General features: G+C 51.7%; 1 protein-coding gene across 1 annotated transcript; it reads left to right on the top strand.

Moving 5' to 3' along the window:
• The first annotated feature begins 68 nt into the window (after window positions 1-68).
• On the top strand, window positions 69-12,839 carry LOC102061001 (histidine--tRNA ligase, cytoplasmic). Its single transcript, XM_074552097.1, has 13 exons — window positions 69-224; window positions 926-1,015; window positions 2,602-2,721; window positions 2,874-2,969; window positions 3,674-3,799; window positions 6,562-6,669; window positions 8,284-8,382; window positions 9,301-9,394; window positions 9,536-9,663; window positions 9,746-9,988; window positions 11,116-11,232; window positions 11,570-11,716; window positions 12,336-12,839. Exons 1-13 carry the CDS (start codon window positions 147-149, stop codon window positions 12,393-12,395), a joined length of 1,506 nt encoding a protein of 501 aa, XP_074408198.1. The 5' UTR covers window positions 69-146; the 3' UTR covers window positions 12,396-12,839.

The following is a 12,839-nucleotide window of genomic DNA, read 5'->3' as shown; positions in this document are numbered from 1 at the left end:
ACACTGTATTTTTATACATTAAACAAAATTCCCGATAATAAACCCAAACCGCGCCCTCCGCCTTTCCTTTCCTCGCGGTGGCGGCGCTGCGCGTGCGCGGCGGCAGCGCGGGAATTGCGCGTGCGCGGGGCGGGCGCGGCCTCGCCATGGCGGAGGAGGCGGCGGTGCGGGCCCAGGCGGAGACCGTGCGGAAGCTCAAACAGGACAAGGCCGATGCTGACGAGGTGCGGGGGCTCCGGTGCTCCGGGAATGGGATGCTGGGGGAGCAGCAGTATGGCTGGGAGCGGCGGGGAATGAGAACGGGGGCGGTGTTAGGATGGGCGAGTGGGGCATGAGGGAGCTGCGGGTGCCGGTGCTGGGCTGGGAGCGGGCGGCGGGGCTGAGGGTGGGGGGAAACTGAGAGGGGCTCCCGGTGTGTGAGGGGGGGCTCCGGTGTGAGGGGACTCCCGGGCCAGGGCTGGCGGCATTGGGAAAAGAAGGGTCGGGAAGGGTGGGAGTACAGCGCTGGAAAATGGAAGGGCTGAGGGTGCAAAGGAGACTCGTGGTGGGAACCGGCGATAGCGGTGTTGGATTGAAGGGAAGGATGGTGTAGAGGAGGATGCTGGAGCAGCCGATGCTGGTGCGTGTAGCAGGAGCTGGTGGTGGTGGGGATAGGCATGGGGAGATAGCTGTGAGTGGTAATGGAGGTCGTGGGAGTCAGGGAACGGTGGGGGTGTTTGCGTTGCTGAGCTAGGGGTGCGTGTATGAGAAATGGGAAGTGGGAGCAGGGAATGTCCCTCTGGTTGCTGAGAAACTGGGAACAGTGGGTGTATTGTGGCTGTGGAGTGCAGGTGCACTGGGAGTGCTGGGGTTGAAGGTACTGGGGAAGGCATGGGCTGGGGCTGGTGGGTGGTCTTATCCCCAGCTCCTCCTTCTCCACCCCCAGATTGCAAAGGAAGTGGCAAAGCTGCTCGAGATGAAGGCGCAGCTGGGGACAGATGAGGGGAAGCACAAGTTTGTGCTGAAGACCCCAAAGGTAACTCCCCTCTCCTGTGCCCCTCTGTGTGCTTGTCCTCCCCCAGACACACAGCCAGCACCCCCCACACGTCTGTGAGCCAAGGTCCAGCATGGCCACACCTGTCTTTGTTCACATTTCTGTTTCCACTTTCACTTTTAGCTGCAAGTGGGAGAGGGATGAAAACATTTCCTGACAGCATTCAGCCCAGATACTCACCACCTTAGAGACTTCTGGGTGCTTCTGTGACGTTCCAACCACCGCTGGTGTGATCAGGAAATTCCCTCCTAATTATTGTGGGCCCTCAGTGTGAGAGGGCTCATATCTGTCCTTGGTCTGAGGGGCTCATTTACTGTACAGGTCTGGCCAGCTGCTGGAATTTCTGTGTCCCCTTGTGGAAGGACCCTTCCTTTACAAGTAGTTTTGCAGCCTCCAGGCCCCTGAAAATATTGTCCATAATGCAATTTCTGCTGAAATACTTTGTAACCTGAATGTTTCATTACTGGCAGCTGATCAGAGACCACCTGCTCCCATGCTGTGCTGTGGAGGCAGTTGTGAATCTGTTCACAAACAAGCCAGGCTATGGTGATGCCAGTGACATAGGAAATCATAGACACATGGAGTGGTTTGGGTTGGAAGGACCTTAAAGCTCATCTTGTTCCACCCCCTGGCATGGCAGGGACACCTCCCACTATCCCAGGGTGCTCCAAGCCCCATCCAGCCTGGCCTGGGACACTTCTAGGGATGGGGCAGCCACAGCTTCTCTGGGCAACCTCACAGGGAAGAATTTATTCCCAATATTTTAAAGTCTCAAAACTGTCCCTTTGTCCATTTCCTTTATGATTTGTTTTGTTGAATGTAATTGTGGTATGATGCCTGGAAAGTGAAAGGGTATTTCACTGTTTTAAAGTAGGAAAAAGGGGATTTTGTAGCTCAGTTGTGTTTCCAGCCTATCTCAGGCTTGTCAAAGGCAGCTGAAGGCCATCTGAGTGATCTGTGTGTGGGAGTGCTTCCTCCTGCCTAACAGATTTTATGAAGTGGAAGTTGGAGGTCTAGCTAATAACAATGATTTTTCTGAGCGCATGAAGGTGGTGATTGAAATAATTCAGTGATCCTTGACACCAAAGAAATGGAAAGGGTGCATGGCCCTGTGAATATAGACAGACATTTCACAGGTGTTGCATTTTGAAAGGTGGTTTTTCTTTGTGTTTGGAAATTGCAGAGCTGATGGTTGTTGCACAGTTTCAGAGCAGGTCTGTCCTCTGTTTCCACCTTTGGGGTGGCTCACTGGGCAGGGGTCTGCATCAGAGCTCAGGACAGGTCCTGATTGCACTGTCAGGCTCAAAAGCACTGAGCTCTGACTGCTGGATCTGTTTTATCCCTTTGTTTCCTGTACTGTGAAACTCCTGACTTAGGTTTCACTCTGCAGACCATGGCAGACTCTGTCTGAGCTGTGTCCTGATGTTTCCCAAGGTTTTTAGTGCTGTTTCCCAATATCTGGTGTCTGGACCTGCTCTCTCTGGCTTTGTTAGCAGTATGGCAGCATCCTTCTCGTGTCGTGCCTCTAACCCAAAGTGTGCTTTGCTCCTGCTGTTCCCTCACCGCAGGGCACCCGGGATTTTGGCCCCAAGGAGATGGCCATCCGTGAGAGGGCCTTCAAAGCCATCATCTCCTGCTTCAAGCGCCACGGGGCCGAGGTCATCGACACGCCGGTGTTCGAGCTGAAGGTGGGTGAGGACACAGCAGGCTGGCTGAGCAGCTCAGAGTGCTGAGTTTCCTTCCCTTCCTAGGCATTCTCCCTTTCTCTCCTTGTTTTCTGTGTGCTCTGGGGCTGGTGCCTGTCACTGAAGATGCTGTTTGTTCATGTGTTTTGTTGTAGGAGACACTGACAGGGAAATACGGTGAAGACTCGAAGCTCATCTATGACCTAAAGGATCAGGGAGGAGAGCTGCTGTCCCTGCGCTATGACCTGACAGTATCCTGCCACAGCTGGTGCTGAGGGGCCTTGGCAATCTTCCTTTTGGGGCAGCACTGTCCTGAGGGGGAGGAGGGACCCCAAACTGACAGGAGAGCATGAGCAGGCAGTGTGGTTCAGTGGTGCAGAACCTTTGCTTGGTTATTTACTCTGCATTGCTTCTGTTTGGTGAAGGAATGCATAGAATCATGGAGTATCCTGAGTTGGAAGTGACCCCAAGGATCATTAAGTCCAACTCCTGACCCTGCACAGGACACTGAGAGCATTTTCCAAATGCTCCTTGAGCTCTCTCAGTTCTGGTGCCACGACCACTTCCTTGGGGAGCCTGTGCCCATGTCCAACAACCCTCTGGGGGAAGAACCTTTTCCTGCCATCCAGCCTGACCCTCCCCTGACACAGCTTCATGCCCCATGTGTGTGGAAGTACAGAAGATCTGTATGAGTGTGGTTTCTCCAGGCAGGGTTCCCAGAGCAGGCTGCTGCAGTACACAGCCCAGGTGACACCGAGATCCAGCCCAAGGTGCTGCTGGAATAATCCTGAGGGGACACTTGGAGGCAGCATGTGCAGACCTTGGGGAGCTGGGATAAATCCAGCTGTGTCTTATCAGTTCTTTGCTGGGTGGGAGGCAGTGAGGACCCAGCACTGCCTGTGACTGATAACAGGGGGATGTTCCCTTCTGGTGTCCATCCTTAGCTCTGTCTCAGGTGCCCTTTGCTCGCTACCTGGCCATGAACAAGATCACCAACATCAAGCGCTACCACATTGCCAAGGTCTACAGGAGGGACAACCCGGCCATGACCCGCGGCCGCTACCGCGAGTTCTACCAGTGTGTGAGTGTGGCTGTGGGCAGGGACAGTGCTGGGACAGGCTGGGCTGGGCACTGCCTGTGGGCACATGGCACTGCTAAAATAACAGCTGAGGTACCCTTCCCTGTGCCTGTGGAAAGCTCTGAAGTCTCGGGGCCTTTCTGGGTCGCTGCGACCCCAAGATTGTTAAAAGTCTCTTTTCCCAGCCCGAGCACTTGAAGAATGAGTCAGAGATCTTCAGTACTCCATCTCAAGGTTGTTTATTGTGTCTTACCTATAAAAAATTGTCTCCTGCCCTGCCAAGGTCCATCCAGCAGGACAGCTCCAGGCACTCCTGCCTGCCCCTGGGGCAGTGTTATGTCTTTATACTAAAAACTACATATACCATGTTTACTTTACATGTACCATGTTTACTTTACATGTACCATGTTTACTTTACATGTACCATGTTTACTTTACATATACCATGTTTACTTAGGTATTACTTTCCAATACCTATCACCTATGTTAGACAGTGAGCTTCTACTCTAAACCAATCTATAAGTGCCACCATCACAGCAGAAGGTGGAGGCCAAGAAGAAGAAGGAGGAAGGCTGGACATGCCCAGATCCCTCCATCTTGCCTCCTGAACCCCCATAGCAAAAATCCCAAAATCTACTTTTCCACCATGTGATAACTTCACTATTATTCTACCTAAACTGTTGTGGCTTGCTGATCTTCATCTAAGGTTGGTAACTTGCTCCACGGGTCATAATCAAACCCACAGGGGAACCTTGGGCTCTGTGCCAGGGTCTCTGAGCCCCCTGGCAGGGTCTGGGCTGTCCAGGACAGCCAGAGGGATGCTCTGGATTCCCACACTGAAGGATCCACCAGTGTGATCCTTCAGTGTGGGAACGCAGAACTAAAGATTCTTAGTGTGTCCTTATGAGTGTGAGAAACACCTGGAGGGTGGGTAAGTGGATGTGACAGCTGTGACACGGTGCTGGTGTGTTGTGGAACTTTGTCAGAGCCCCCAGGTGTCACCTCCTTTGCACTGCATGGGAGGGCAGCTCCTTGCTCCATCCCACAGTGCTTGCTGGATGGGTGGTGGGGAAGAATTTCCTTGTGATCCCAGATCTGGAAAACAGTTCAGCTCTGGGTGTGTTAGCAGGACATACCAACCAGGCAAGGCAGTAACATACCGTACTTCCCTTCCATGTTTAGTCAGTTTTAACTTCAAAGGAAGGGAAAAACCCAGAGGCCAAATTACAGACCAAGTAACAAAACAATTTCCTTCGTGGCTCTCTCCTGGTAGCCCTAAGGAACAGCTTTGCACTGCTCTACTGACACAGTCCCCAGGGACTCATATTGCAAACAATTTATTTTGCTTGAGAATATCTCTATTTCATTATACAACCCCTGGGAATACCTTCCAGCTTTGGCTCGGTGATTCCTGTTTCCAGATGACTTGGGGTCATTGCCTCCTGTCTCATCTACTCCAAGATCTCACTCCTAGGATAGCTAGAAATGATCTTCTAATATCCAGGCTAAATTTATTTGTATCTGATTATTTCCTTCTTCTAGTTTAAAGAGTTCAGCTCTTAGAATACTAGCTATCATCCCTTGATATGTATTCTTCCCCTTTCCCAGGTAAACATTTGGGAAATGTTTAGAGAAATCTTCCCCTCCTTAGACCATATAAACCAAGCTCTGTTACCTTCTCTCCTTGGATATGTTTTCATTCTTTTGTCAGCCAAAGACCTTTTCCTGCAGCTTTTTTTCAATATAATTCACCAGCCCCTGTTTTGGTTTTTTTTTTTTTTTCAGTGACATTTAATCTGTGCCATTTACAGTGATATCAGCACTTTCCTGACTTCCTGTACACTTCCTGTACTTCCTCACCCAACTTTCCCAAGGATTGCATCAGCCCTTATTGCACTCAGCTGATCAGGAATTAACTGTGTGATCCCATCTCTTCCTCCAATGCCCCACTTTATTTTGAGAGCTTGGTGAAGCCCTCTTGCAATATATCCACATAATGTAAATTATTCTTGAACCCAAATTTTCACAGAACACTTTGCATTTGGGGATTCCTAAACAGGAATTGAAGATGGGCTCTCTTGTTGCTTCTGTGTTTCATTTCTCTCTGAACACTGATGTTGTTTGAAATCATGGGATCCCATCCTATTAAAGCTTCTTAATGTTGGGCTTTGGTTGTTTTATGTGTTAGTTCATGTGGTGATCTCTGGTGGGGACCACTCAGGGTTCCTGATTGCTTTTTGTGTCTTAGCAGTTGAAACTGGTTTTGCTTCTCTTGCCTTCCCTAATCATTAACTTGATTGGCATGTGTGTTAAAAAAAGCATCCTAAGAATCAAGGTGAAACATTTGGCATTTAGGTCATAGCAAATGAGAAGTAATTTTCCCTCTTCTTTCTGGTTCCTCTTTTTTTCTGGTTCCTTTGTTCTATTTATTTACTGCTGCTCCTCCTTTTTGTTGTTTTTTGAGGATCTCTGTTTCAGAGTATCACACAGCAGCTGCAGTGTACAAACTCTGAAATGCAGTGGACATGGGAGCATTGCTGCCTTCCATGGTAGAGGTCCTAACCCACGTCCTGTCCCTTCTGGACTGACTCTGTAAGGGATAGTGCTCCCTCATCCCAGTGCTGTAGGGTTTTGTACACAAGCTGCTGTTCCCAGCAGTTGAAGGTGTTTTTCTGCAGCCATGCTGAGGTGCTGAATTGCTCACTGCCTTTTCTGCAGCCATGCTGAGGTGCTGAATTGCTCACTGCCTTTTCCTGTGCCCTCAGGACTTTGACATTGCCGGGCAGTTTGACCCCATGATTCCCGACGCCGAGTGCCTGAAGATCGTGCACGAGATCCTCAGTGACCTGCAGCTGGGGGACTTTGTCATCAAGGTGAGACTGGCTGGGTTCTCTGTGCCATGGTGGGAAGCAGTGGTCACTGTTCTGTGCTTTTACACAGTGGCACCTGCTCCCACTCTAAGGCCTGACCCAGAAGTTTGTCCCTCCTCTCTGCCTGGAAGCAATTATGATTGCCCTTGTGCCAAAGATTGGACCTCCACTTGGATTTGCTTTGAGCTGGGAATGACAGGAGTTTTCCTGAGGCTGCAGCTGACAGTGTTCTCTGCAGAACTAACCATGGCCCCTTGCAAAATTCCAGCAGCCAGCTACAATGATAGAATGGTCTGGGTTGGAAGGGACCTTAAATATAATCCAGTTCCATTACCCTGCCATGGGCAGGGGCATCTTCCACTATCCCAGGTTGTTCTAAGCCCTTTCCAGCCTGCTCCTGAACACTAGCAGGAGTGGGGCAGTCACAGCTTCTCTGGACAACCTGTGCCAGAGCCTCACCACCTCTATAATAAAACATTTATTCCTACTATCTATCTAAGCAGGTGATTGTCATATTCACTGCCTGCAGTAAAAGAGGCTCTGGTCCAGGATATCCTGCCCTTATCTGCTCAGTGTGTGTGGTGCTGCCTGCAGACTCCTGCCTTTCCACCACGTCCTTTTTGGAGCTGAAGCATTTTCTAGAGCAAGAGTTGTGCCCTGCTGTAGGCTGAGCCTGCTGTTTGCTTCCAGACACCTCTGTTCCCATGGGATGGCAGCAGATGGTGCTCAATGTGTAGGTGAGGCAGGATGGGAAGGGTGCACAGGTGCAGTAGAGCAATGGGTAGGAGTGCTGGATGCACAGGAGACAGTGGGATCTGTGAGGGACCTGGAGCTGGGCCATTCCTGGGCACTGCAGGCTGGATGTTGTGTTGCTGTTGCAGCCCCATGGAGCAGGGGCCGGGTACTTCCCCTTGCACCTGTCTGGGTGAGATAAAGGAACTGGGTTTGGGCAGTGGTGCCTTTGAGGGTGCAGACACTCCTGCAGTGGGGAGCAACAGAATAACCTGCTGTGGTTGTTCTTGTCTCCCACAAGGCACTTTGTGGTTTATGTTGATGCTGGAGGATTCCAAATTCCTGTGCAGTTTCTCATTACCCATGGAAATGTTGAATCCAGCTGAGTCTTTGGCCTTAACTATATGCTCTTACAGACCATAATTAAGCTATAGAATTCACTATACTATCATTAAAAAAATAAATCCTCACTGAAGATTTAGTATAACCAGATGTCCCTTTTGTTTTAGGCTGATAGTGTAAGGTAATACTCTGAATTCATCTCCTTGGCTGTGGTCTGCTCCTGAGCTGTTTTTCCATGTCCACATGAGGGGACTCAGAGGCCCTGATGGTTTTTTTTCTCTGTTGAGTGGAGGTGTCTGGACAGCTCTAGAATGAAATGTGATGGCTCTGCCCAGGCTTGGTAGATGTCAGTTGTGCTATTTGCTCTGCTCTGGGAAGCTCAGCTCCCCAAGAATGGGAAACAAAAATTAGAAACAGCAAAAAGACTCCTTCACATATGTCTCCTATATTGTCTTCCATGCTTAAAACTGCAGGAGAGTGAAGCAGGACAAGGCTGAAGCATCTGCTTGAGTTCATAATTCCTGATGTCCTCCCTTTCCCCAGGTGAACGACCGGCGCATCCTCGATGGGATGTTTGCAGTGTGTGGGGTCCCGGACAGCAAATTCCGAACCATCTGCTCCAGCGTTGACAAGCTGGATAAGGTATGGGCTGGAGCCCCAGGCTGCATCTGCTGCTGCTGGAGTCTCAGTGAATGAGCCATGGTCCGTGAGAATTGGCTGCAAAATGCTGATAAGCATCCAGTTGTTCCCACGTTTCCCTGCAGGGGATACATGCAGGGCACAGCATTCACATAGGAAGAGTGGATCCTCTGTTTTGTTATCCACTATCCCATGAGGTCCTGATAAAAAGAAAGATGGGAGGGGAAAAATGCTCTTCACATAAGAGGTTCAATATCCAAATCTTCACCTGCTCAAGGTGTTGGTGATTATGAACCAGGCTTATGAAAATCTGTACAAAATTAGGCTAGGGCATGTTAAAAACAGCAGCTTGTGTTAGCAGAGTTCCATTGCAGAAGTGTGACCAAAGTTTGGAGTTTGGGGCTGTGTAAATGTGGAAAAGCAGTGGGAAGGGAGTACTGGGCTTCTTTCTGAGGGATCATTTCCTTGTGATTTATCTGGATGTGATCAAGACTCTGGTTCTCTGACTCGTGGTCACTGGGAAGATGACAGTATATTATGCTTCCATTGGGTTTTTTCCATTACCCAAGCAATACCTCACACCTTTCCAGGTGATTCCATGACCAGCAACACTTTCCAGAGTGATGTTTTTGACTAAGTACCTCACCAGGGAACCAAAGCAACAAGATGGGTCTCAGACTTGGTGGTTATACAGTGCTGATATTTGATTCTGGTCAGAAATCAAACTATAGGTATTTTTATCAGTTTGAGATACAGACAGGCTGTGCAGAGGTACAAGAAATGGAGTTATGCACGCATGACTGTGCTCTGAGAGCTGCTACTTCTCTTGAGCACCTTCTAACCATGATGGTGGGATTCTGCCATGCAGAGGAGAGCCCCTGTCCCTGGTGCAGTGGCTGATGCCATTCTCTCCCCTCACAGGTGCCATGGGAAGAAGTGAGGAGTGAGATGGTGGCAGAGAAGGGGCTCTCCCCTGAGGCTGCCGATCGCATCGGGGAGTATGTGCAGCTCCACGGTGAGTGAGCACCACGGGCTGCTGCCCTTGGCCCTGCTCAGGGCTGGCCATGGAAGGTGCAGGGCACAGCCCCAGCTGGCCGGGGGCACCGTGCCCGGTGCTGCTGCCCTGGCACAGCTGAGGCACGGCTGGTCCCCACAGGTGGGCTGGACCTGATCGAGCAGCTTCTGCAGGACCCAAAGCTGTCCCAGAACAAGGTGGCCAAGGAAGGGCTGGGGGACATGAAGCTGCTGTTTGAGTACCTGACCCTGTTTGGCATCACAGGGAAGGTGAGGAGCTGTGGGGGCAGGAGGGGGAGCTGCCCCGCCGGGCCCCGAGCGGGCGGTGACGGGGCCGCCCTTGTGCCCGCAGATCTCCTTCGACCTGAGCCTGGCGCGGGGCCTGGACTATTACACGGGGGTGATCTTTGAGGCTGTGCTGCTGCAGCAGGACCACGAGCACCTGGAGGAGCCGCTCAGCGTGGGCAGCGTGGCCGGAGGCGGCCGCTATGACGGGCTGGTGGGCATGTTTGATGCCAAGGGCCGCAAGGTGCCCTGCGTGGGGGTCAGCATCGGCATCGAGCGCATCTTCTCCATCCTGGAGCAGAGACTGGAGGTGGGTGCCTTTGGTGCTGAGCATGGTTAATCCCCCACTCCAGCTGATGCTGAAGTGAGTGTTCCTTGCCTCAGCCTTTGGAGAGGCCAGCCAGGCCAATGCTCTGCTCTGCACCAGGGGTCAGAATCTGGGTATAAGCTCCAGTTCTCTCTGGCCTGGTGGGTGATGTCTGGGGCTCCCACTGAAAACAAGACCCTTCTTCCCACAGCCCCAGACATGGCTTCTCCAGCTGCAGCTGGGTGGGGGAGCTTTAATCCTCATCAGGGGCAGGTACCTTAGTGTTCCCCACTGCATTAGGCATCCATGTGAGCCCACATCCTCCTTGGTGAGGCAGCATTGTTCTGCAAGAGAGGCAGCAGCCTCACACATCCATTTGTCCTGCCTGTGGCACTACAGAGACCAGACAGGTACCACATGTTCCAGGGCAGGAACAGCAGTGCCTCTAGGGGTTTCAGAGAGAGATTTTTCCTCATCCCTGTCCTCAGAGCTGTACTGTTCTCCATTCCAATCAATGGGTGTTAAATAGGTCTTTGTAAGCTCCCAAAATGGGCTTCATATCCCCTCCCCCAGAAGCCTGGTGTTGGTTCTCTCTTGACACTCAGACACAACTGGAATTTCTAAATAGAAATTGAATTCCTCCCCCACCACCTCCAGTCCTGGCCAGGTTTGTTCCTTTGCAGGTGACCTTTTAAAAGCTTCTCCCTTCAGCAAGGCAGCAGGGAAATGCCACATGGAGTATCCAACATCTGCCACAGGGGCTGGTGGAGCATTCAGCCTGCTGCTGTTTAACCCATAGTTTCACCCTCAGCTGAAGAGCAGGCAGCTGCCTGTGTCCACCTTTTCCTGGGTGTGTTGCTTCTGAGCTGCTTGGAGCAGATATTTAGGAGGCCCTTGAGTGTGGAGAAACATGAGGGAAGCTGTGGTAAGCATGCATCATGGACAATTGATTCTGCTCTAGGGTGGCATCTGTGGGATCTCTCTGACACTGAGTTAAGGCTCTTGATCCCTCTGAGCCCAGCCCTTTTCACTGCTAGATTGATGGAGCTGAGTGGTGACCCATCCTGCTTATAGAATCTCAGGTGTCTTGGAGTGTCTGTGGCATCTTCTGGGTCTTGTCCTCTCTCTAGGCCTCTGAGGAAAAGATCAGGACAACAGAGACACAGGTGCTGGTGGCCTCTGCCCAAAAGAAGCTCCTTGAAGAGCGACTGAGGCTCATCTCTGAACTGTGGGATGCTGGAATCAAGGTATGACTGGCTGATGGCAAAGCCTGGTTCACTCTGTCTGGGAATGGAGCAGATCTGGCTTTGCTGTGGGAAGGAGTTACAGGGAGCAGGTGGGAGCAGACTGCCTTCCTCAATGGAGCCTTCCTCTTCTCAGTGTCCCAAATCAGGGCTGGGCAGCAGGGCTTGGTCAGCCCTGTAACTGCAAGGCCTTGTTGAAGCTGGTGCCCAGCCTTCTCCAGGAGTCCATCCTGTCCCCACCACACAACCTCACACTCACCAGACTGGCCCAGCAGTGCCTGCTTGAAGGGCTCCAGTGAAACATCCCAGTCTGATGGTTTGTGCTCTGGCTTTCTCCCAGGCAGAGATGCTGTACAAGAAGAACCCCAAGCTGCTGAATCAGCTGCAGTACTGTGAGGAGACAGGAATCCCTCTCGTTGCCATTGTGGGGGAGCAGGAGCTCAAAGATGGAGTCGTCAAGCTGCGGATTGTGGCAACCAGGGAGGAGGTATGGCCTGTGGCACGCTGGGGTTGGCTGTGTGACCCTGCAGCCCAACCCTGCAGACCCAATGGTGTTTCCAGCAAGTTCTGTAGCACCCCATATTCCAGTTCCTTGCAGCTTCCTGGAGTGCTGAAGTGCTGTTGTGTCCGGCTCTGGGGAGTTTCCTGTCACATCACCTGCTGGAACTGCTCAGTTCAGGAGCCTGGAGCATGCAGGGGTGATTCAGTGGCACTCTTGGAATGAGTGAGACTGAACAGAACTTGGTTAGCCCTGAACTGCAGGGCTGCTCTGTGCCTGTTACCTCAGGACAGATTCCCAAAACAGGCAGCACTGGAATCAGTGCCTAGGTCACTGGCTAAGATCACTGCATGGATCAGTAACTTAGGAACCAATAGGAAAGTGTGGGAAGAGCAGCATTCTTACAACCATGATGCAGGGGAGGGTTTACTGGGGTTACTGGTGTGTGCCTGCTCTTACAGGTTCAGCTCTGTGGCTGCTGCAGCCCATTCAGTCCCTGCAGACAGACTGGGGACACCTCGGTGTGACCTCCTGAGACACAGGGCCACCACTGGTGACATGTCAAGCTGCTGGAGTTGTATTGAAGGAATTTTTCTCCCCTGTGTAGGTCAATGTTCGAAGGGAGAGCCTGGTGGAGGAGATCAGGATACGAACGAGTCAGTGTTAACCCTTCAGATGCCTCTGCTCCTTTGCTGGATTCCAGCTGACAGATCTTCTGTAAACGCCTTCACCAGGCTGTGCAGCAGTGGGTGGGGTGTCAGGGTGACTTTGAAAGCTGTATTTATTCTTGTCTTAAGCCCTTCCTTCCCTGGTGGGAGCCAAGAGGCTGCACTGACTCCTGTGCCAGGCCCTGGCCCTTGAGAATGTTGCTGGAAAGATGTTTTGGAAGTGGCTGTGGCAGATGCTGGCTGCACGAATGCTGCAGCGACCCATGGAACCCCATGCTGGCAGCAGATCCCGGGGGTTTGGCTGCAGCTTCTTGTTCCCATCACTTTGAATAACCATCCCAGCCCATCTCTGTGCTCTGGCTGCAGGGGGTGACCTTATCCCCAGCAACATGTAATGGCGCTGCTCCCAGAAACATAATAAATCTGTCTGTCCCCTGCTGTGA

Source organism: Zonotrichia albicollis, chromosome 15 (genome assembly GCF_047830755.1).
Source record: "Zonotrichia albicollis isolate bZonAlb1 chromosome 15, bZonAlb1.hap1, whole genome shotgun sequence".
NCBI lineage: Eukaryota > Metazoa > Chordata > Aves > Passeriformes > Passerellidae > Zonotrichia > Zonotrichia albicollis.
Note: the sequence above shows the minus strand (reverse complement) of the source record. Positions and strands in the feature narration are given on the sequence as shown.